At 32.9% G+C, this 25373-nt stretch overlaps 3 protein-coding genes across 6 annotated transcripts; all 3 read right to left on the bottom strand.

Moving 5' to 3' along the window:
- Window positions 1-367: 367 nt before the first annotated feature.
- On the bottom strand, window positions 368-1568 carry LOC130804716 (glucuronoxylan 4-O-methyltransferase 1). Its single transcript, XM_057669265.1, has one exon. It carries the CDS (start codon window positions 1401-1403, stop codon window positions 549-551), a length of 855 nt encoding a protein of 284 aa, XP_057525248.1. The 5' UTR covers window positions 1404-1568; the 3' UTR covers window positions 368-548.
- Window positions 1569-3197: 1629 nt separating this feature from the next.
- LOC130804718 (uncharacterized) lies at window positions 3198-9642 on the bottom strand. The gene is made up of 4 exons (XM_057669266.1): window positions 9034-9642; window positions 8324-8377; window positions 6813-6938; window positions 3198-3779 (listed from the first exon to the last, which is right to left on the bottom strand). The coding sequence occupies exons 1-4, from the start codon at window positions 9424-9426 to the stop codon at window positions 3594-3596; spliced, it is 759 nt and encodes a 252-aa protein (XP_057525249.1). The 5' UTR covers window positions 9427-9642; the 3' UTR covers window positions 3198-3593.
- Window positions 9643-15538: 5896 nt separating this feature from the next.
- On the bottom strand, window positions 15539-20798 carry LOC130804719 (uncharacterized). Of its 4 annotated transcripts, XM_057669267.1 has the most exons (9): window positions 20072-20798; window positions 18748-18955; window positions 18152-18229; window positions 17527-17890; window positions 17121-17233; window positions 16864-17028; window positions 16606-16745; window positions 15924-16016; window positions 15539-15842 (listed from the first exon to the last, which is right to left on the bottom strand). In XM_057669267.1, the coding sequence occupies exons 1-9, from the start codon at window positions 20203-20205 to the stop codon at window positions 15683-15685; spliced, it is 1455 nt and encodes a 484-aa protein (XP_057525250.1). In that variant the 5' UTR covers window positions 20206-20798; the 3' UTR covers window positions 15539-15682. The 4 variants fall into 4 exon arrangements, with proteins under 4 accessions (XP_057525250.1, XP_057525251.1, XP_057525255.1 ...); XM_057669268.1 differs by lacking the exon at window positions 18748-18955 and having other exon boundaries at window positions 20072-20210; XM_057669272.1 differs by lacking the exon at window positions 18748-18955 and having other exon boundaries at window positions 18106-18229; window positions 20072-20210.
- Window positions 20799-25373: the final 4575 nt, after the last annotated feature.

Raw genomic sequence — 25373 nt, forward strand, 5'->3', positions numbered from 1 at the left:
TAATATATACTATTTAGTAATTGTGTTTGAACAAATGTTTGTAATTTTATTATACAATAATAATTGAATAAAGAATTTCATTTGTAAAAAGAAGAAAATATTTTTGAACCTAACAATGGTAAAACCAACAAAAAAATATATGATCTTTGACTTTTAAATCAACCACTACAATAATACAATACAAAACTTGATTTTATGATATGAAATTCCAACCCCAACAAATAAGTTCACATAAGTTGACAATTAAAGGCTCCTGATAAGTTATATATTGCGCAATACAGACTAATCTGTGACCTTTTATCATGTTGACTTCTGATATCATGTTAAGTATTTAACTCAAACATAAATTTATGCTTTTGATAGAAACCCTATAATATATTATATACTCATAAAAAACATAAATTTAAAACAATTTGAGAACATGGAAAAATGGTATATTATGTTATTAAACGGTATATATCATCATACATAAAATTGTAGAGCAAAACTTGATCTTGACTGCCAAATAATGGGGAAAAAGCAAGAAAAGTCCAAATTTAAAAAGAAAATTAAGGACAAAATGGCTTTGATCCTAAGGCATCATCCCTATGACTTGGAATAGTAAAGTGCCTCAACCTTCCTTGTTGTTCCTTCATATAACCTTCACACAAAAAAGCCTTAGAGAATTCATCCTCTACTTCTCTATTGACATCATGAACAAACACATGAGTTTCACCTTCCTTCTTATTCCTAGCAATCATCCCTGCAGTATAAATCGCGGTCATCCTACCCGGTGCCTCATCATAATACCCTGTGGGTGCATCCACCATAATCAAATCCCACTCGGTTTCATAAACTTCCTTAGGCAAAGTTTTCAATGCAAGTTGACACATAGAATGTTTAGGATGAGTAATTGAAGTGCATTCTAGGCCTTTACTCAAATCCATCAAATTATGAGCTTGATTAACCTTAGTGTCATATACAACATGGTATGAATTTAACATAGGAAATCGTCGTTTAATTTGGTGAATCCATGCTTGATCTTCTTCTAGGAAGATAGTACGTCCTCCATAGTTGAGCGCGTTCCACATAAGACTATCATGGCCTAGCCCGAAAACTAGAAAGTTACAAGGAGACTTGTTTAGTAGGATTTGGGCTGTGACTGAAATTTCTTGGAGTGTTTGTTGGGGTGTTATGCTTGAGGTTGTGTAGTGAATAAGGGCATGAGATAAGGAAGATGGGAGTTTCGTACAAGTTGATAAACAATCGGAATCTTTTTTCACTAGTGTTTGTAAACCCGAAGTATTCATATCAGAAGACGAAAAGCTTGATCTCAAAACGAAGAGCACAAGAAAACCGACAGTAACTCCAAGTATAATCAGCTTGATGTTAACAGGGTTTTGAGGTTTCGGCCTCATGATCATATGAATCGAGTAGGGGATGAATCGATGAATGTTAGAAGTTAGAAGCGAATGGTGGTAAGGTGTGGATAAGGAAACAAGATCAATTTAAGGGGAAATAGCCAAATTGGTGAAGTGATCAAGACAAAGGAACAACCATATATTGAGTTATGATGAAGCAAATACTATTTGGTGGATCTATCTGCTTGTTTGGTGGCTTATTTTTATTTGGATTATGATAGTAATGTTTGATTATAGTTTAATTATTTGATATTATTGTGAGATTTGTAAGATTTTGATTGTATCGTGTGTCAAGTAGTAACTTATAAGAAAGCTTATGCTTCACACCCAGATGTAATGGGCTGGTGCTTATATTTTAGGAGTACTTCTTAAGGTTTTAGTGGGTAGTATTCGATATCATAATCATTGCTTGGAATTCACATAAAAAGTTTGAAGTTGTTGCTTTTTGGTTAACCTAGCTTGGTGTTCTACCTTTTCATTACTATCTAAACAAAAGAACTTTGTACTAATTAAATGTAATATATACCACCTATTAATAAAAAATTGAGGTTTTGTTTCAATTGGAGAGTAAATATCACTTTTCATAATAGATGTCGAGTTCGATTGACCTAGCATTTTTTTTCTCCTATAATCAAAGAAAAAGTTATTATGGGTAATTTATGGTGTCATTAGTAATATAAATTTGATCGTAATTTTTCTTGCAAAGTTACATGTTAAAGTTTATGATATTGTTCGTCTTACCCTATTAATTTTTTTTCGAAAAATTCATCTTATCCATATCACTTGAGAAGGTGATCTTAGATAATACCCTAATAATATTCAGTGGTAAAACTTAGGTTGGGTCGGAGGGGCAAACCCTTCCCCTAAATTTTTTGATAATATAATATATACATGATGACACATAGTAAATTCAAGTAAAAATGCTAAACTTAGTGTTACAACTAATCTTATAATAACTAAGAGGTCATAGGTACAAACTTTGCTCCATATTTTTATTTGAAATTTTTATTGTAATTTTCACACTTCTTAATTTTTAACTCAAGTTTTATCAGTTTTAATATTAAAAAATTAGAAAGAAGAACACATGTTTCTAAATAAAATTTTCATTATTACCTGGATGATAAAAAATAAGCACTAAAATTTATTTTTATCTAACAACCAAATGGGCTGATGGCATTTTACAATATTTTTAAAGTTAAAAATACTGGCATAAATTGTTAACTCTTGTTTGGATAGAGAGAAATGAAGAGGAAAAAAAAGATGAAGGATTTATAAGAATGAAGGTCCTCTTATTTGGATAATAAAAAGGAAGGAAAGAAATTTGAAGGGGATAAAATTTGAAGAAAAAATATTATAACTTTTGTTAAAAATACAATCTCTCTTAAAGTGAAAAGATTTAAAAAAAAAACACTTATTTTTCTTTCTTTTCCTTTCTCTTCTCTTCCTTTCTAAATAAACAAGGTGTACTCTCCCGCTTGGTGAAAATTAAACTCCTATAACTAGGATGAAAGAAAAAACACTTCATCACTAGACTAATCTACCATCCTCTAGGCTCTAAGTCCTTTATTATGATTAGGGTAAGGTACACCGCTATCACAAGCAGCATGGTACCACAGATACACCCATTTTAGTAACCACAAAAAAAATAATAGAACTAGTACCAAAAGTCCCTAACTTGTAGATCTATGTCATCGTCAGGAGCAATTTCAGTAGTTGGCATAACTTCAACTTAGGAATACATGTCTCGATCTTACGTTCCTACTCTTTCAAATTAAGATGAAGTGGGACAAAGAAAAGTTAGCAAGTAACATCAGAACATTAAAATCCAACAATACAACTACAACAAACTATCAACACGAGAAGTATAATGAGATCTTTTGCTGTACAAAGGACTCAGAGTGCCGGTTTCACCAGCAGAACAAATTATTACATACCAATCACCAGCCTATCAGCTTTCTATAAAAAGAAACGAATGTCTAAAAAGGGGTAACAGCATTATGCTACTCAAATGTTACTATATCGGAACCAACATTTAATGCAACTTCTTAACCAAATCCAATACCAGTAGTGCAGGTTTCCTAAGAGGCTACAAAGTTGTTTTCATCAGCTCCCGAGCAATCCCATAAACCCAACTTGTAGATGCAAAGGAAATAAATTGACATCGTATCCATATTGAGTATATATCACTTTTTGTTACTTTTCCTCAAATTCAACATCTATAATTTCAGACTTGGACTTGGATTTCGACCATGGATTTTTTTTGTCACCTTTTGAGAAGAAATCACCTTGTGGTTGCCAGACAATGTTGCCGCAACCTTGACAACATATCATACTGTTCTTAACACCTACAAATTCCCTCTTGCATGCTGGGCAAGCACCCTGTCGAAGATTTCCATTCAGAATACAAAACGTGCATGAGAATACTTGCGGAAACCAAATGGTAATTTATAAATGCATATCCCATTAAGTATTTTTCTCACAAGTTGATGGGAAGTAAAAGCTAGGCAGCCATCTATGTTTCCAATCATTAATGTATACAACTACAGCGAAGAAGCTCAGGGACAAATTACAGAAGTATGTTGCAAGATAACAAACAGCATGGAAATTTTGTCAAAGTAAGAACCAAAACATTTCATCCAATCCTACAACCTGGAGCTACTATCAACATACATATTACAAAAAAAAAACCACTCCCTTGAGCGGAACAGATTTAATTCCAGATACCAGAAACATCAATAACCTCTCCTAGATGACTGTAACCAACATTCGTGGAACTATGGGAGTAACTAATACACCTCATATCTTTACAAATGATAATTATTACCATACTGTTCTACATCTGCCTTTCAAGACATTCATCTCCAGATAGGTTTCACATAAAGATTCACTAAAGCATAGCTCAATAGGAACAAGACTCAAGACCTCTGAATCAAGGATTATTCTGTTTATAACGGGAAACTGGGGAAGCACAGAAAACATGCCAAAAAGTTTCTACCAAACGAAGCTTTTGTAGTTCCGATCCAACAAAACAAAACCGTGCATTTGCGTATGGAAAAACAGGGAGCGAACATGAGATTACAAACCCAAGAAAACAAATCCTACTTCACGTAAACAAGCAATTTACACCAATATGTACATATAGTAAATGTTGTTGGCACCATTGTAATTGACAAGATAATCTCAAACTTGACCAACAAAACTTCATAGCATTTGAAGATCAGTTTTAAGACACTTAAATCTAACGGAAATTTAATATTGGTATATGCTTTCCTTTTCTGTTTCTCCCCATAAGGTACTAAGGTGAATATTGAAATACACAATGAATTACAAATTACAAAACTAAAATCTCAGAGTCCAAATGATGATGTGTTTAATATAATTGAGAATCTAGCAAATAATATCCAAAGAGTTTGCAAAGTTCTTGAATAATTAGTTCTGTAGGCGTCAATGTATGAATTAATCTTACAATCCCTTGCAAAATGAATTCATTACTCAATTCAAAATGAAAAAACCATGCAATGAACCAATGCAATATTTGCGAACAAAAGCTTAAAACAAGCATTTTGCCAATACGTGACCTTTGGGAGTATTTCTATCATACTCTCATCGTCTAACACAATTGATAGTTCTTTATTTAGGGAAAGGAAAACAAAAAGGAAAATAACGCAACATTGAGTAGCTTTCAAAAAAACTTGTTACCATATCATGGTGTATTTTGTTCGTTAATGATATTGTATCAGTGGACGAACTAGCAATGATGTAGATGTAGATGATAAACTAGAGATGTGGAGGGAAACATTAAAATTAAGAGTCATAGTATGTCGAAGTAAGAAAGAGGATAGAGAATGTTGTTTTGACATGGAGGATCATAATTGATTGCATGAGTAATTTTCTTGATGGTGTACCAGTTGGGTATAGGTGCTTGGAGGGGATGGGGGTGGGTTTCTTTGAGTTAATTATGGCACGAAATCTAAAAATACAGTAAGTAACAAGTAGAATATAGAGGAAGCTAAGGATACTGTATTGCATAGTGTAAAAACGTAAGCGTTTCAAGCAACACAAAACTCCATAGTGAATTAACACAATAGAATTCTCGACATAATTATCCACTTTCACTTCCTTTGCTTATATACTACTTCGGTATAATCATATAGATTCCATTCAAACAACCAGAACAATAACTTCTTAAGCAATGATCACAAATGACAAACTTTAAAACTTTCAAGAACCTTGGCACTTCCCTACTATATACGAGCTTCTTCGATTCAAAACAAAGGAGTTGTAAAGTTATATACATAGGATCTCCTTCTAAGCAAGAGTTTAAAGTGCTTAATTTTTTACAAGGAGATATTGATTAAAAGATTAAGGAAAGAATTCAGTAACGGTGAATCTGAGTTGCGACTAATATATCATGTGACTGAAGTTTGCCACTAAGGTTAACATTATCAGACTGTCATTAGAACAACACATCTAATGAGTTAGAATGCGTAGAGATTGTTGTAGAAAGAAGGTAGTAGATGAGATGTGTATTTAAGAAAGGAAGTGGACACTTTATATGATAGATTCAAAATAAAGATTGAAGAAAATATGTTGGAGACACAAATATTGAAGAAAAAATGAGTCAAACCTATGTGTTGGTTAGGTTATGTACATAGAAGACAAAAAAATGCACTAGTTAGAAAAGTGGAGGTTAGAACCTTAAGGAGCGTAAAAGAGAAATAGGTAATCCAAAGATGATGTCGATGTTTAATAGCAAGAGTGAAGAACATGCATTGAGATTTGGAGGACCACATGACAATATATAGGACAGATCATTAGGAGTGATTTACTTAGTAGTACATTAGTATTAGATACAGTTGAATAACGTATAATAATCTTTATCATTGATTGTTATTCATATTGATTTGTTTTGGTTCACGTACCTGACTCCATATGTCGGGATTAAGGCTTTAGCATTGTTGTTGTATCTAGAGAAAGTAATGATAACGGGAACTAAAGAGGACCAATGCCTAACTACCTGATTATAGGTATTCAAAACATACACCCCTTATGGCTTCCTTTAACACCATTTAATTTTCTTTAAAGTAAACAAAATTGAGATGTACCTGAACCCTCATAACAGCAAATATAGACAACCAACAAATACCAGAATTCACGTAAAATGATCACTTAAAATCTCTCCTTACTCCCTATGCATACCAATGGTATCAAGTTTCAATGAACATGATGTAATCTAAAATTAGGCACCAACAATAATTTGTACAGAACAAAATTCAGCAAATCCTAAGTAACGGGATATTAATGGCAAAATTTAAGAATCATAATACTAAGCATAGGATTGTGATTATAAAGAGGCAACTAAATTGTATAAACATGTTCAGAATTATTCAACTCAAGGGAATAACTATTTACCTTCACAGTCATGTTGTTGGCAACAGCCGTGAGAAGAAGAGGACCAGCGATTGGCAATACCCAAGTGGCAAAAATTAAACATCGAAATAGCCATCCAGACAAAGCAAACCATAAGAAAAAGATCGTCTGAAACACAATCAAGATTCTATAGTTAGTGTGACCAATAAGCCAACGTACGACAAATGAGGACTTGGTAAAGGATAGACAATCACTACCAGTCTACCACAGCAATAAGTTATCAAATGGGTAAACTTTCCAAGATCAGTCTTCTTCATCATAAGCAATAAACAAATGTATAGAAAATAACAGCAACATAGTGGACCAATATCCATAGGCAAACACTGTTATCTATTTGGAAATAGCTACAGCCAATGATGGAAATCATGGATTTGAAATAGATTTATTTCGTTAAGTATGTTGCACTTGTACCGGTAGCGACTTAGTTTTGTAAATTCTGATATTGATTAAATTATATGTCCTGGACATTCTTTTCTGTAAGAGAAAAGCTAATTGAAGTTGCCAAATGAAATTATTGTTTCAGTTTGTAGACATCAGTTAAGAAGATCCCTTTTCAGAGTACAAGTGATATTTTTTTGGGGGAAAGGGTACTTCTCTAGGGACATAGAATAGAATTCTCTAGGAACAAGCCCCATAGTGCAAAAATAAGACTACGTTGTATTGTAATGGTCGCATTGTAAAGGCTCTCAAATCTCAAGTTTTAAAGGAAAGTGGGGATGTATCTTTTTAGATAACACATTAGGTGAGTTGATTCATCTTTGTGGCTAAGTCACAATATCAAGGAGGTAGTGGGGACGAGGAGTGCCTTGGTTGTCAATCTATTGAAGTTAATATGAAGGTAGAAGAAAGGGGGGAAGACTGACTGGCTACACTTATCGCGAAAACAATTAAAATCGAGATAGTGAGATGGAAGAAAAGGGTATTACAACTTAAAGAGGTTAGCTAATTGTTTTGGACCATTAATTGTAAATCCAAGGGTTAAGAACTTGTGATTCCTTCCAAAAAAGTTCCTTGTATTTTTGTTTCAAAATAAACCATGGTAAAACTCTTTGGAATTGACAGTGGGAAAAATAATGTAAAACTGGTCATGTTATTTAAAAATGGCAATGCTTCTAAAAATTTCAACTAAACAACCTTGCTACTTTTCTGGAAACAGTTTCAAACAAATAGAAATATATTACTAAGAAACATCTCAGAGCTTGCTGAACAGATTCTAAAGAAGAAAGCACCACTACGAGACACTCAATTCTTCCATGTTCAACTTTTACCAGGTTTCTAATTTCCATGCTTGTTTCCATTCCCAAGCAAATGCAATGGATTACTAAGATCTATCAGTTCAATCCAATTCGTTTCTTGAACTCTACAATCTACAAGGTATTCAGGTCAAGGTTCAAGGCAAAAACATGCAGGCAGGCACATGCACATAATAAATAAGACCTTCACAGAGAAGCATAGAATAAAACAGTGAAAAAATAGCTTAAGATGTTACTTACCGCAGAACTCCTTCCAAGGGGAGTATCCAAGAGATCATTGAATTGCTTTCTGTACTGCAAGAACAAGTCAAATGGGTAAATTAATACAATTTTTCAAATTCCTGCACCAAGAACAGAAAAGTACCCTCTCTATCCCTTGAAGTTCTTCTGTCGTTCTTTTACTCCATTGCATAATGCTTTGCCTACTTGACTCTATTCATTTCTTAGCACATACTTTTCTTTCACCAATTCATCTATGCTAATGTACAAGGGAAGAACCTTACAGAACAAAGGATAGGATATATGATAGAAGTATAATAAAACTATGGCACATGATAAATGTACAACAGAGCACACTTTCAATCTCAACTAAGATCAATAATTGCATAGAGATAATGTTATGGTATGAAATGATTTCCAAACAAATACAACTTAGCAATTTACCGACCAAAAGCAAGCAGATACACTAATAAGTTTCTATTAACTATCCTCAGTCTAAACCATATTGCAGTCAAAAACTCCATGAAAAATGAATATTGAAGTGATACATCACCCGACATCAATTATCACATTAAACATTTCTCCATTTTTCCAACTCAAACACTACTCATAATCAGATAATATGAAGTAGTTTATTCAGAACATTAAAACAGAAAAAATCTTTAAATTCAATCAATTAAAAAAAAAACAAATACTCAATGAAAAATGCAGAGAGAGAGAGAGAGACAAACCCTAGGCCAATTGCGGGAGAAATCAAGAGAAAAATCCCGCCATTTCTGAGAAACCTCGAATTCGCGATCAAGCTCACGAGCACGAATAGAGGCAACTTCAACAGCCGAAGAGAGACGGCGAGAGACAGAGTAGCGGCGGTCAAAACGCTCAGCGGCTTTTTTAGCATCATAAACAAGCTGTTCGAAGCCATCATTAGCAGAACGCCATGCTTCCTTCCAAGCATCTCCTGACAAAACGCGCTTTTTGAAGGACTCGAAGTCTTCTCTTTGAAACGCTACTACTCGAAGAGGAATACGATGAGGTCGCCGAGAAAGATAAGATGGAGAGTGGTTATGGTGTTTGAGGAAGAGTATTTTAGAGAAAGAAAGAGGAGGGAGAAAGGCAGTCGCCATTGATGGAAGGAGAGAAGCTCCCAGAAGTATCTTTCTTTCTGCGTGTTGTTCAGTTGTTCTTCTTCAACCTTATGTGTTGCTTACCGCTTCTGCGCCTTCGTTTGGCCGTTCACAACGTTGCTGCTAAGCCACTAGCTCTGCACGTGCTTTTCACGTGATTTTGATTTTTTATCTATAATTTTCAAGGATATCATAAATTCTCTTTTAAAAATAAACAATAAGACCATTTTTTTATATAAAAAAATAACAACTTGAACAAGTTCATATAAACAAAATGAGAGAAAAAAAGATCAAATTTCTTACTTGAGCCCTTTCAAGTCTTCATTTGAGTTTAATAAAATAAGGTGTCCTTTGGTATCGTTTTGGTGTCTTGTTTTTTATTTTTAAAGATAGAAAAAAAAATTAAAAGTCTAAAATTGGTTTGAGAAAGTTCTTTGTAAAAAGTAGTTAGAGTCAGACCCAATAAGTTATGATCAATCCTTAGTCTAATAAAAAACTAATTTCAATATTCTTACACTAAACTTGATCAATTATACTTAACTCATTCTCAATTCATAAAAGCAAAACCTATATATGTATATTTATATTATAATGAACAAATAAAATAAAAGTGATTACAGAAGAAGAAGCTACATCATAGAGAAAACTAATAAACTATTATTTATCAAATGAATAACAAATTTTAAAGGACCTTTTAAATGGAAATGCAACTAACAAACCTTTCTAAAACCAAGCAACCACAACTTGCTAAACACTTGGAAATAAATTGACACTAATACAACCAACAACAATAATAATATTTCATTAACCTAATATCATTAAGTAACTTCCACCTAGAGTATTGTAAAAGGTTTGAAAGGTCGAATGTACAAAATTGTACCCTTATTAATGATAAAACTAACACAAAAGTTGTTTCTGATTGACTCTTAGTATCAAATGTCATATGCAAAGTTCACATTAGTAAGAAGTGCACATGATTTAATGAACAATTTTACTATAGTCCACTATAATTCAATACCAAAAAACTATAAATCCTTGGCCCCATTGAATTAACTGACATATTAGGAACTAATAAAACCAAATTTTGGAGCCTACTTTAGCATTATAGACCCAACCTAGCCCGACCTGTAAACCAATATAGATTTGATGAGTCTAAATCTTATTTTCGGAGATTCCACAGAATAAACTCCGTTCTTAATCCCATAAATAGATAATCGATATTCATCTACTATGTTTAAATCATAACCTATTTTAAACCTATTCAATTGTGGTTCAACCCTTTAACTTGGACCCAATTACTCGAGCCATGACCATTTAATAATTTTATTCTTACTTTTCAATGCACAATAAGCAGATTAAGGGTCCTAGTCTAATAAAAATTAAACAGTAAATTAAATATTAAAATGGTGAATTAAACATTTGAGAGCATAAAATTGTTTAGGACAAATTATAGAACAACAACCAACACTTAATAAGGGTGAAAACATCAAAATGGTGAATTAAACGGAAATTAACAAGAATTTAACAAAAAACGCAACAGCAGTCAGATAAGGAAAAAACTAGATGCTACCATGTAAAAAAATCTTACAAAAATTACTACCACTGGCGTTTCACAAAGTTCGATGCTACATGTGGAGTTTCCCAGAAAACTAATTTGATGTGGGTTTATCTTTTCAAGAATCTTTTCTCATAATATTGCCTAAAAAAAATAATTCCCACTTTGCATTAAATGGGAAAGTATTTCCCACAATACCGTCCACGTAGGATAGGTGTGACAAAAAAAATTTTTTCTTTTTTTTTTAATATAACCGCTAGATGAAATGGCGGTTTTGTTTAAGAATCTGAAGTAAACCGTTAGATGAAATGGCGGTTTTCATGAATTTCATTTTTTTTAAAAAAAATTATAAAGAAAACCGCCACTTGAAGTGGCGGTTTTGTAGCTGTACAAAACGGCAGCAACAGCTTCCTGTTTTGTTCAATTCATTTTAGTTCTTCCTCCTTTGCTTGCTGCCGGTGAACTTAAAAAAAAATTTCTACACTCCTCATTTACTTCATATTCACAATTCCTCTCATTCAACTAAATTAATCAACTACATTCTCATCTTCTCCTTCTTTACTTGTTCATTTTCAACCTCATTTAAGGTATGAATATAACCCTAATTTTTTTCAATTTGTAAATTGATTTCTTTTTCATTATTGTTGTCATTTGAAGTTATAAATACATTGATTGTTTGTTACATTCTTTTGATTTCATGATTTAAGCTTACATTTTACACATTTGTAGTTGAATTTTATGATTTGGTTTGTATGCATATAGTTTTTGATGAAATGCTTCAATGAAAGTTTATTACTTTGTAGGGTTAGTTTAATGGTTTTAGTATATATTCATGTTATTTTTAGCTTTATATTTGAATTGAACATTCTAATAAGTGTTCTAATACCTAAATATCACAAATTCTTGTATTCACATTTACATTTTCCTTACTCACAATCAACAATAAAGTGTATGTGAAATCACATGAAAAACATGTTTGTGTTTGCAGAATATGGATCATTATCCTGTTATAGTGTATTGGGGTGGTGAAGTAAGTTATACTGGATCCGATGTTGTGTATAATGGAGGAAAATACAGTTTTGTTTATCCATCGTCAAAATACTAATTTTGAGGTGTTTTATAGCAAAATTTGTGATGTAATTGGTTGTGATCGCAACTCTTTTATGTTAAAAATGAAGATGAAATATCCGGTGACTGGAAAAAATGTGTTAGTCCTGATTAAGAATGATGAAAGCATAAGTGCTCTTGCTTATGCGGCATCACTAGCCCTTGGAACGACAATGGAGGTTTATGTTGAATTGGTTGCAAATTTGGATAATGCGAGGGAAGTCATGACTAGCATGGAACTTCCAGAATCAGGTCCTAGTGTACGCCATGATACATTCACAGAAATGTTAAGTAACCCAAATTACGTTAATGAGCACTTGGATGAGCTTACCTCTCCAACTCATTCACGTGGCATTAGTGGTGGTGTAATGAACAGCTTATCCACAAGTCACTTGGGTAGGCGTAATGCGAACGAGGTTGACTCTTTAGACCAGGAGGATGAGCATATTGATTCTAATTCAGAGGAGGATGATGAAAGAAGAGAAGCTCTAGATGTAACGATTAGAGATGGTGCTCCATCTCAAGACTAGCTTAGAATTGATGAGGTTGATCAAAGATTGATTAATGCATGGATGACCTAGAACGATGACAACTCCATGAATGAAAATGGAGACTTTAGGATAGGGCAAGAGTTTAGCTCCTTAGACCACCTTAAGAAGAATGTTAAAGCATGGGCGATTTCTAACAATAGAAACTTTCGTGTAATTGAGTCGGAGCCTTCAAAGTATGTTATCCAATGCACTAATGCGGAGGATATAGGTTGTGAATGGAGGATGCGAGCTGTTATGACCGCCACAGGATCATTTAAGATTGTGTGATATAAGGGTCATAATCAAGATTGCTCGGCACATTACAGTAAAGACCATCCCCTCCTTAGTTCTGAATTTGTTGCTGATCTTATCGTGGATATGATCAGAGTTGATCCAGCGTTCAAGGTGAAGTCAATCGTTAATTTTGTTAAAAATAAATACGGATTTGTTATAACATATAAGAGAGCTGGGTTGGCCAAAAAAAGGCTATAACAAAAGTATGGGATTGGGATAAGTCCTTTGAGGAGCTTCCAAGGTACCTGCAGGCATTAATGCAATCTAATCCAGGAACAGTAGTGCAATGGGAAGTCCAACCGACAATGGATCCTACCAGAGTGATGTTTCAGCGAATTTTTTGGGCTTTTGGACCATCCATTAAGGGTTTTCTCCACTGTCGCCCCCTTATTTCTATAGATGGTACACATTTGTACGGAAAGTATAGAGGCACACTTATAATTGATATGGCGATAGATGCAAATTCTCAGTTGTTCCCACTTGCCTTTGCCGTTGTGGAGGGAGAGAGTAACGACACATGGAGTTGGTTCTTGGATTGTATAAGACATTATGTCATTAAGAGGGACGACTTATGTGTTATATCTTATCGTCACTAGGGAATTTTACATTCAATGAATAGAGTTGGAAAAGGTTGGGAAGAGCCATTTGCATTCCATCGGTTTTGTAAACGTCATCTAGCTTCGAACGTGCATAAGAAGTTCAAAAACATAATAGTTAAAAACTTATTTGGAAAACAAAAGGTTCGTTCCTCCAGCTTCCATGACCACTCCTCCTCCAAATCCATCGCCTCCGCAAAGGATCATCACATATCAGCGTGCTAGTCAACGACGAGCTCCTGCTCTTAATGTCATTGCGGAGGTTGACGAGTATACACCATCATCATCCACCGGTGCGCAAAACAAAAGGGGGTCGGGGATTGTAGTTTAACAAACTTTGTATCAACTTATATGATTTGAACTTCTTGTATCACTTTCCATGATTGTAATATATCTTCGCATTATTTTCATAATTAATGTTTTCAAATCAAGCTGGTTCGTAGTTGATTATTATGGAATAGATGGTATTGAATTAGTTTAATGCAGGTTGTGCTAACTATTTATGGGAATTGAAAGAAAAAAATAAAACGTTGCACGAGCACAGAGGAAGTGGCGGTTTGGTGAGGACAAAACCGCCATGTGAAATGGCGGTTTGCCCTGACCAAACCGCCACTACATGTGGCGGTTTACTGGTTAAGGGAAACCGCCCTCTCACATGACTGTTTTCTCTGAAATATTTAAAAAAAAAAAAAAATTTGCCACGTGGACGGTAATGTGGGAAATACTTTCCCATTTAATGCAAAGTGGGAATTATTTTTTTGGGGGCAATATTATGGGAAAAGAATCTCTTTTCAAACTAAACTCAATTGATAGACCTATGAATAAATCCTTTCAAACAAATAGACTTATTGTTGTGATGAGACAATACATTGAATGCATTGTTTTGTGGAATTCTATCTCTTGCAATAGTAATATATTTGTCTCTTTTGATCATCTTGCACTATATATATGTGCAAGATCTTGAATGCTGAGATAAGGTAATATAAGAAAACTGATATAAGTTCATCTCATTACTACGTTTCTCCTTATATTCTCCTACATCTTAACACTTGAATAAATTGCACTCGGCTCTTCACAAACGCACTGTAACTAGATTTCTGGATATAAAGATGAGGATAATAATTATGACTCAATGATTTGACTTCTTATTAGATATAACACCTTCAGACTTGACCTACCATTCCAACTCGGAACTGATATCACAATTGCACTTCATAAATGCATTGCAACTAGATGTCTGGATATAAAGCTTAGGATAATCAAGCAGCCACCATGAGTAGTTAGAGGTGTTCAAGACCCCATGATCCTAACATTTACCCGATTAAGTAACCGAATTTAACTTTACTCAACTTAAAAAAAAATTTACAAATATGTAAAAATCAACATGTATACAAGATCTAAACTGACCAGAAACACCTAGGGCTGGCAAAAGTTGACTCCACCTGCTAACCCGACCTAAATCTAACTCGAAATAAATGGGTTTGGGTTGAGACTTTTGACCCAATTAATTCAATGGTCGACCCGACCTGATCTGTTTATTAAATGAGTTAGGTTTAGGTCAAAATTTTAAACCTGAAAAAAACCTGTATAATCCATTTAATTAAATGTGTTAATTTCAAGTTAAATCAATAAGTATAAGCTAAACTTAGTTTATTTAATATTTTCTTATTTTTCATAGTAAATACAAAATGAACAACAAAAAAACATAAAGTTAAAATTAAAGCCTAAAAAATTAAATTTAATCAACATTAAAAATCTTAAAACGAAAACAAAAAATAATAAACGGGTTAAATGGGTCGAAATTAGGTCAACCTGATCTGTTGCAGGTCCGGTCAAGGTTGTAATTTTCGGCCCAATTAACTAAATGGGTTGGGTTTGAGTCAAGGGTTCTCTGACTTGTTTATATATGACCTGAACCTAAACCCGACCCAACCTGATCTGTATGACAGACCTAAAAACACATAATCTAAAATCGACCTGATAACCCGAATAAACACCTTTAAATGGGCTAAACATATCACTATCACAAATTCACAATCCTCAACTACATTAGCTTCTATTTGATTAAACATCTTAAGCGGTCATATAGTTTGAACAAATGATCATACACTCGAACTATTGGCTTAAAATTAAACAGACCAGGAGACTGGATAGTGATTCTAACTATGTACAAATCAAAGGGCTGTCAATTGGCCAGCATGACCGAAAGATTTCCAAGTGGATTCTAATCGCATAAGGTGCAGTTTCTCAACAAACGGTTCCAAGAGAGCTGCCTCTTCCTCTGGTGCAAAGGCCATACATATGCTCAACTCTTGGACTGCTTCTCCATATTGTCTGCAAATTCAAGTTTCATTATATTAAAATGCCCATAAGGCAGAGATAGTCAATGAAATGTAAAAAAAAAAAGGTAAATACCTATTGTAGTACAACATCATGCCATTGTCTCTCCTCAAGGACCAATTATGAGGTTGTAGGATCAACAATCTCTCCGAAGCCATAATTGCTAACCTGTAAGCAGAGAAGAATAAAAGTTATTTAAGAGCGAGCATGGAGAATTTAGAGGTGAAATAATGACAGTATTGACAAAGCGTTGACCCTACAAGATTGAGCGTCGGCTACATGAATTGATAAATCAGTCATATGGTCGACAAGAATCAACGGTGAGAGTCTGAATCATCGGGTATAGCTCATCTTCGTTTTGTTGAATGCACATTGATATAGTAGAAAAGGATAAAGGTAAGACTATGGTATCATGCATTTGTACTAACCACAAGCAACCAATGTTCACTAAATAATTTGCTTAAAGAACCAAAGGAACCCAATATTCAGAGAGATGGACTCTGTGCACCAATGAGTCAAATTTTGACAGATCAAGTCCCAACATTTGCAAATAAGACGTTGCATTTTACAACACAATCGAAAATTCTCATTTTACATGTGCACATAATGAAACAAACAAATATCCCAAGCTCCAGAGCAACATCACAGCACAGCATATAAAAAAAACATAGCCAACTGAAGGAATGCAGATTTCAAACTAAAATGCACATTATAATGATCATAAAAACAGCTTGCGGAAACAGAGCTAGTATAAAACCTCAAATCTTTAGGACGCAATAAAGGTTGATTTGATCCATTCATCTTCTCATGCTTCTTGTCAGCATCGTGAACAAGTCTCAATGCTGAAGTCAACATTAACCCATGATTTGACCTTGAAGCACGTTTCCAATGCAGTCTCTGCACCAACAACATTTCTACAGTAAGGTCGCAGACAAGTTAATATAAATATGTAAGTTCTAAAAAAGATCAAGTATTTGTAGCAACACATTTAAAAAATTATGGAAAGTTATCTTACAATCAGATTTGCCAAAGCTATCCCAATAATATCACGGTTAGAGACAATATCGAGACTTGAAAGTGAGTCACCATTCAGGTCGGAGGCCATCGACCTTGGATCCTCCACACACCTCCCATTAACTACAGCGAACAAACTATGCCCTGAAGTCACCTTGAAGAGCTCCTGTTCAGAAAATATTTCAAAAGAAATTTATGAATAGACATGGTTATGTTGCACATTACAGAAGTATTATTAAAGGCACAAAGTCAATATACCTCTGGGTTTTCTGTTCGAGGCCATATTAGAAAGTCCTCACCTACTCGAGATCCCAACATGGTTAAACCAAGTCTCTGACAAACTTCTATGTATATAATGCTCAGCAATATAGCTGTTCACAAAGTAATCAAAGCTTAAGAATCAGTAATTTGATTAATAAGAGATTTATCCTGAGACTAAGACGGTGATGACTAATTTGTATACATTTAGCTTTTTGAATAAGAAATCCGGTCCAAATGGGCCAAAAAGATACCTAAAACGACTAAGTTTCTCAAATTAATTTGTAATTTGCAACAAGATCAGCTTATTCGGTAAATTACTACTTACAGCAGCACAAGCAAAACATGTTATATTGGGAAAGAAATAGAAAGCAACGGAGAAACATTCATAGGAACAGAGCTTTACCACTCCCATATCCAGAACTCAAAACCCCATGCAAGTAACAACCCTTAGGCTCCACAGCTATTGACACCCTCTTGAAGCATCTCGATTCAAATAGAACTACATTCACTGCCTCAATAACTTCAACCAAATGGCAGCCTATATCTCTAGGTACTAACTCGGCCTCAACTTCTCTAACAATAGCATCCAACTCATTAAGCCACTCTGTTATAGTCTTTCCAGCAAGAGTTAAAAGCTCCAAAGAACCTACATTGTGACTATCCGCTGCTGTTGGAACATCTTTCCTTTCATTCAGAACAGAACGAGCATCCATCTCTCTGTTAAAAGCCATAAATGCTTCATCTTCAGCAGCAACATATAGAAGAGTCTGCAAATTGCAAGACAAAAGGAGCGGCAGAATTAATATAATTCTAATTTCTAACACTGTTCACAGCCTTGCATTATACTAGAACTACAGAAAATTATGTAATAATAGATCACAGGATCTATAATTTACGCTTCCAATAATCCAATGGGATAAGCTAATATATCCATGGGGATAAAACAAATTTAAGTATTTGAGAAATACTATCAGCTCCTCACCTCAAAGGATGAACAGTGAATGAGCGAAGTTGCTCATCAGTATTACCTTGGCAAGGGAGATATCTTTGTCCTTAGATTGAAAAGAGATCTCCTCAGTAAACTTCTCCCTTGCAGCCTTGAGAACCTGGAAATCACAACTGCAATTAAATCTTGTTCTACCATTAGAATTGCAAGTTCAACACAAACCCCGAGATGCTGGGAATTTAACTAATTGTGCAAATCACAAAAGAAAAGTCTGCCACAGACATCCCAATTCAAGCATGGTAAGAAACATAATGCTTCACGCAATTATCTTAAAAGTTATCAGTTAGATTCAAGAAAAAATAAATCTGCACGCAGATAGTATGTGCTGACTTTAGACAACAATCAAAGGATATAACCAGACGAGCATTAGAAGAATGACTTATTCCTGCTAATAGAAAGAAAGCATTCAAGCAGTGACAAAGCAAGCATATAAGCAAACACAAAGTAAGATTGCAAGGAGAATTAGCCAAATGTCAGACACAAAATGCAGAACAAAGATCAGGAAGGTATGAAATCTACCAAGATTAGAATACAATAAATACATTGGCAATATGACTGTATCACAACATTGAAGTTGGATTCCATACAGTCAGATTGCCAAAAGAGAGAATTACATACATCCTGATAAAATTTAGGGCCATAAGAATCCTTTGTCACTTGACCACAGAAAAGTGGAGAAGCAGAAGCAGCTGCTACGGAAATAGGATAGCTGGTGCTAAACCTCCTCTTACTTTGGTGCCTGGTCGTCGCCACCAGCAGTGATTTCAAGAGTGGCATCTTCATCCCATTTACATTCGAAAGATAGCCAGCCTTGTCATTGGAGCACCTAATCATGATTTTGAGTTCTTAAACAATAGCATCCTAAAACAAGTATCTAAACAGATCAACTTAAACTAGCTGCCAAGTCAGCACAACCATAAAGATTTGAACTAGCATCAAGCCACCCTTATTGTCGCAGAAAACGAGCATGTTCATCCTATCTAGAACATCTTTTCAATTGTCAACCCCAATTTCCTAAATGCTGTCACTAAAATCTTATCAAATCTTCCCAAATCTACCACCGATTCTTCTCATGCAAGGTAAAGTAGATAGCGGATCACTGAACTAAATATCACAATGCAATGCAAGTATTCAAAACTCCATCTCCTCAGCATCCAACAATTACGGAACTTTTTCAACCAGATTTTTTGTTCAATGAAACAAGCTATATCCAATATAAGAAACAAGAATCACAATGCAAAATTACTTAGTACATCAAATTCTACAAAATAATTACTGCCTCCAACTCAAATCATAGGCACATTTAACTTGTGCGTGAATTTGAATCAATGACCTAAACAAGCATGAATCATGATGACTGTATATCTGATCATATCCTATAAATTCAATAATACTTACTTAAACAAAAGGGGGTCAAATTTTATTGAACAAGTCAATTGCGAACCAGAACCACTATATAATTTGACATAGAAAGTCATTATATTAATCTTTTCCTGCAAACTATTTCTAATAATTTTCTGAAGTCATCTCCCAATAATCCTTCTTTAAAAAGTAATATTTCATACTTTTTTTATCTGATGCTTCCACCTCCAACCAAAGCTAATACTTTTTAATCAGAATCTCCACTTAAGTTTGAATCAAACATCACTAACATAACATAAAATGATCTATGCAACAAATGGTGATGTCATTATGTAACAAAAGTCTCACATGAATAAACAAAGTAAATAATTGATACAACTTTTTTTCTTAATCAATTAATAATTAATTTCCTCTTTCCAAAATAACCCACTTCTAGAAATTATCTAAATTTAATCCCCTAAATTATCAAGCATACATCTCCATCAAGAATCAACCGAGTGACACAAATAATTAACCAATTACAAAATTCGAAATAAATCAATAAAACAATAAACAAAAACGACATAAATTTGTTAATTACCTAGATATTAAATCACTGGAACAATTCGTTGAAGAAATTGCAGCCATAGAAGCAGCAGTAGTAACAGCAATACTATTAATTTCACTGCTCACTTTAGGTAGAGTAAATAACGGCAAAGAAGTAGTACACATCATTGTTTTACCCTTTTTTTTACTACTACTCGCACAAAAAATCTCCGATTTACAGCCAGGAATTGAACACAAATCGCTTCAAATCAGTCATCAATTTGTTTAAAGAAAACAAAATAGAGAGAAAAATCATGCACTAATGGCGGAAATTATGTAAATGAAGGCGAAATTTGATAGAGAATCGAAGAAAGTAATAGTTTTGGTATAAGAAGAATCAGAAAATTTAGAGAAAGAATCAGTAACAATAAACATAGAGTAAGAAAAAGAGGAGAGGGAAAACCTATCAAATGGTAAAGAACTCAATTCCATTATATGAAAACAGAGCAAATTTGAAAGAGAAAAAAGGAATTGATTTTGATTTGATGATTTAAGTCAAGAAGGAACCATTAAGAAGAAGAAGAAGAAGAAGAAGACAAGAAGGATGAGGAGAGAGAAATGATTAGATTAACAATGGCGTGTAAAGAAACTGTTTCTCTCTCTAAAAAATATGACACTTATTTTTTGTCTATAGTTCAGTGGTGTTAGGATGAATGAATGGATGTATACTTATACAACAAAATGAGAAAGTTGAGAAATTAAGCCAATTTTCCGGGAGAGAACGATCTTGGCGTGTTTGATGAAATAAAAATTTGTCACAATTTACAAACTACATAGTAATGCTTTTGTCAAAAATTATCAATAAATCTTTTTTCTTAAAAGATTAGTAGTTAATGATAGATATTCAAATTTCAGTTAAGTGTAGCTGATTAGTTGTAGTATGTACAAGTCACGTGTAATTTACCTATAAAATAATTAGTGGTCGTTAATAACTATTTGTCAAAAACCCTCAATAATATCAAAGGTATTTTCAAAAGAAATAATAACGTCAAAATATCAATTTTATTAAGGTAGGCTAGAATAATTATTAGTTTTGATATATTATCATCTCTGCCTTTAAGTTTAATCTTCACTCTTTCACTTAAAAATCATTTAAATTTCAACTTTTTATCTTTCGTATCATGCTACAAGGTCCACAACGTTTTAGGATTACACTTCAGTTGCATAAAACTTAACTTACAACAGTGTCTTTGTCTTTTAACTTTATAGCTCTTCTAGTTGTATCATTTGTTTTGTGATGACACTTTTTATATTTCATCTGATTTTTAGATAGTTTAAACCTCGTAGCTTTAATTCTAGTCTCGATCATAATAATTTAGTATTTACCTTCTCTCATGTCTCAGTTCCTAAATAATATCGTTAGGAAACAACATGCATCAAATAAGTCGTTTTAAAATGATTAAGTCATCTTATCTAAGATCACCGCAAAATGAAAAGGGCTTAGGACTATTTTGTTTGACTAATTTAACATTTCCGCAAAATAAATTTAGTTTATGATAGAAGGTAGATGTATAAGTGAAGTTCAAAAGAGTGTATAGTGTTAGATATTTGGATGGGATTAAAGAATAAATACAATTTGCAAAGAAAAATAATTTAGAGTTCAAGATAAGATGTCCGTGTAAATGGTGTGATAATCGTAGAGTGGGGCTCCATAACTCGTTAGAGATCTTTTATTGAAAAAGGATTTCGTAGAAAACTACTATGATTTGATACTTTTACTACAATTATAAAGTTGGACCAAGTAATGTGTTGGTTCAAAAAGAGTTACATCAAAACACGGTTTAAAATCCTTATGTTCAGATGGTGTACACGTAGTTGTGAGTACTTTCCCTAAACAATCCCTCAGTTTGATGATGTCAATGATAATGTGAAAATGAGTAATAAATTATATTTTATCTTAAGATTATAACCATCTAACTTAAGCTTTTACTTAAATTGAATTATTAATAATATCTACATAGTTGGGACAACAAAGTACTCCCTATCACTCCAACAAATTAAATCCAATTGGATAGAAGAGTAAATGAAATGTTTTCACTCTATGACAGATAAAGTGAACGAGACATATACTCCCTTCATAGTAAAATACTCTTTTTGCGACTCTTAATTTATACCGCTTTTCATTTTAGTTTGTTAAATTTATTTTACATTATTTTTTTTTATTAATTTTATTTTCTTTTTTTTAATTTCATTTACAAATTTATTACTACCTTTTTTCATTTTAACCATTCAATTCTATCATCTATTTATTTTTTGTCTTATTTTTCAAACTAATTTTTTTTTTCACAAAAATCCATCAAAAAGTTATAGATATGCATTCTCATGACAACTAGAGAATATATCTAAAAAATGCAAAATTATAATTACTTCTATAATATTTAAGTGAATTATTAAGAGATGGTGTAGTGTAGTGTAGTATGAGGTCTGACAATGATGACAATTGATAGAAAAGAGAGGGAATTGGGATTAGGTCCGACAACTTGGAAATGAGTGATTTTGATATCACCAATAATGGAAAGGATAATATTTTAGATTTATTGATTATTTGTAAAGTTAACAAATTATTTTTATGTGTTAGAATTTAATAGGACGAAAATTTTATTATTTTAATTATCTTTTTTAACTTTATCTATTTTATTATTATTATTTTTTTATAGAGAATTATAAATAGCGTGATTGATTAGAAATTTTTATAATGAAATATGCTGGTTCCTATTATCCTTTACTTTTGTACTCTACTACACGCACTACCATTCACTTCTTGTTTGCAACTACAAAGGCTTCTTTCATGATTCCATAATGGATACTTCATACCAATCTTCCTTTATTTAGTAGTTATATTTTTTAAGAAAAAAAAAGCTTGAGTATTTGAAAGAAGAATAGTTATTAAAAAAAAGGAAAAAAAAGTTTTTATTATTGCTTATGTGCTTGTACACAAGACTCGCATGATGGAAGAGTTGACTGCACACAATCCAATAAAGTTCCATCTTAAAACAATTAGTAATAGGAAGAGTAGTCCATCAACCTTTTATGTTAGAATCTCTCTCTAATTTTTCGATGTGGGATCACACGTGAGGTTATTTTTCCAACTCTCCCCCTCACATGTTAGTCCATTTATAGTTGGGCGGTAACGTTATACTTTTCAATCCTCACACAATTTCTTATTAAATATTGAGATTTGTTATTTTCAGTTGATCAAAAAATGTCGGCTTTGATATCATGATAAATTTTTAGGCTTGTACACAAGACTCACATAAGAGGAGAATTAACTGCACGCAAACTCAATGAGGTTCAATCCTAAAATCAATTGGTAACAAGAGGAGTAGTCCATCAAGCTTATATATTAGTCAATCTCTCTCTAATTTTTCAATGTGAAATCACATGTGGGATTATCTTTCCAATAGTTGTTAGCAAGTGAAATGTTAAGTTAATTTAATGGAGTCCATCTTTAAGGTAAGGTACTTTCATTTTTTTTGTTAGAGTGTTATATCAACCAAAAATTTATCTTTTTATTTTATTTACGTATTTATTTTTTCACTAGTTTTTGTTATCTGTTGTGATGGAACAATACCCTGAATGCATAGATTTGTGGGATTCATAGATTTGTGGGATTCTATCTCTTGCAATAGTAATATATTTGTCTCCTTACAACATCTTGCACTATATATATGTGCAAGATCTTGAATGCTGAAATAAGGTAATAGAAGCTAAAATAAACTGATATAAGTTTATATTACTTTTCTCCTTATATTCTCCCTACCTCTTAACACGTTATCAGCACGAGCTCTACCCTTAATAATCAAGAAGGTAATATTTTTAAAAACCTAATTAAGCATTTTTTTTTCCTTCATCGGTACCCACAAATGGACCAACAATCAAATGGTGTCAACATCATCATCCAAAGTGTTTCTAACACATTTTTATATTTTATAATTGAACATAATTCCATACCCTTCACTACAAACCCAGCAAGGACTGATTTAAATCAGCTCCGATATAATAATCCCAATAATACCAATGGTCCACCTGTACCACCAACTCGTAATTCACATGTACGACCAACTAATAATCCACCAGTTCCACCGACTAATATTCCACCGGTACGGCCAACAAATAATCCATCAACGCAACCAACTAATAATGCTCCAACAACAACAGCTGAAAATAAACCCTCATCAAGTAATAAAAGAACCAAAGATGATGAAAGAGGAACAAGTACTAAACGTTGCAAGATAAATTTAAATGACCCATAAAATAATTTATTTTAATAATGTCATTTAATCTTTATGTTCGTTTTTACTTTTCCAGCTGCCTTTATAGACTGGCTAATATTATTTTGTAATGACCGTCTTTATGGACTGGTTAATTTAGCATTGTTATCACCTTTATGGACGATTTTATCTCTATTTATCTGATCATGTCATCATATTATGTGCATACACATTTGGTTATTTTAGTCTATAAATTATATAATCACTTAATAAACTCATAAAATTTAATTTCACCTTCAAATAATAATAAATAACGATTATAATTTAAGTAATATTTGATTCTATTTTGTTTAACAATATAATAATAAATTGTCTTAATTTACCTATAACACAGATTATTAGCAAACATGACCACATTATTTCTACATAACATAAAATCCTTTTCTAAATTGTAAAATATCACCCTGGAATGAATGCCAGAGTGGTCCGAAAATTATAATTTAAGTAAATCGTCAAGGGTTCGATTCTAAAAATAAATAAATAAATAAATAAATAAATAAATAAAAAATAAATAAATAAAAAAATAATAAAAAAAATAATAACAATAAATAAATAAATAAATAAAATTTTTACCTTTTTACCCCCTATAAATAGGGACTTCTACCGTCACAAACTCACACACACCACTCACACCTTATCCCAAACATAATAAATTTTTTTTTCTCCTTCATCTTCATCTTCCTTCAACCATCCATGGCAAATAATACATCTACAAACACCCACATCAATCCAATTGTCGACAATATAAGTAAAATACTAGATGCATTTCTTATTATTATGGGTTTAATTGTATTACTCGTAGCATTAATGATCTACCTAATTATCCAAAAATAAATTATAAATCTTGCATTTGTTTAGCAATATGTATTTATTTTTTTTTTTTTGTCTATTTTATCATCTATTAATATTATCTATTTTATTTTTATTTATGATTATATTACGCTTATTATATTTGAGATATTAAAACAGGGGGAGATAAGACTAATATGCTTTCATATCCCTAATAAATAACCTTGTCATTTTCTC

The sequence above is a fragment of the Amaranthus tricolor genome, chromosome 17 (genome assembly GCF_026212465.1).
Source record: "Amaranthus tricolor cultivar Red isolate AtriRed21 chromosome 17, ASM2621246v1, whole genome shotgun sequence".
NCBI classification, from domain to species: Eukaryota; Viridiplantae; Streptophyta; class Magnoliopsida; order Caryophyllales; family Amaranthaceae; genus Amaranthus; species Amaranthus tricolor.

Coding starts and splice junctions, on each gene's coding strand:
- LOC130804716 (XM_057669265.1), bottom strand. CDS start 1,403: ATGATCATGAGGCCGAAACCTCAAAACCCTGTTAACATCAAGCTGATT.
- LOC130804718 (XM_057669266.1), bottom strand. CDS start 9,426: ATGGCGACTGCCTTTCTCCCTCCTCTTTCTTTCTCTAAAATACTCTTC. Junction 8,378..9,033: donor TCTCCCGCAATTGGCCTAGG/GTTTGTCTCTCT, acceptor TTGTTCTTGCAG/TACAGAAAGCAATTCAATGA. Junction 3,780..6,812: donor CCAACAACATGACTGTGAAG/GTAAATAGTTAT, acceptor AATCTTCGACAG/GGTGCTTGCCCAGCATGCAA.
- LOC130804719 (XM_057669267.1), bottom strand. CDS start 20,205: ATGATGTGTACTACTTCTTTGCCGTTATTTACTCTACCTAAAGTGAGC. Junction 17,029..17,120: donor CTCGAACAGAAAACCCAGAG/GTATATTGACTT, acceptor TTTTCTGAACAG/GAGCTCTTCAAGGTGACTTC. Junction 16,746..16,863: donor TAGCTTTGGCAAATCTGATT/GTAAGATAACTT, acceptor TTGTTGGTGCAG/AGACTGCATTGGAAACGTGC.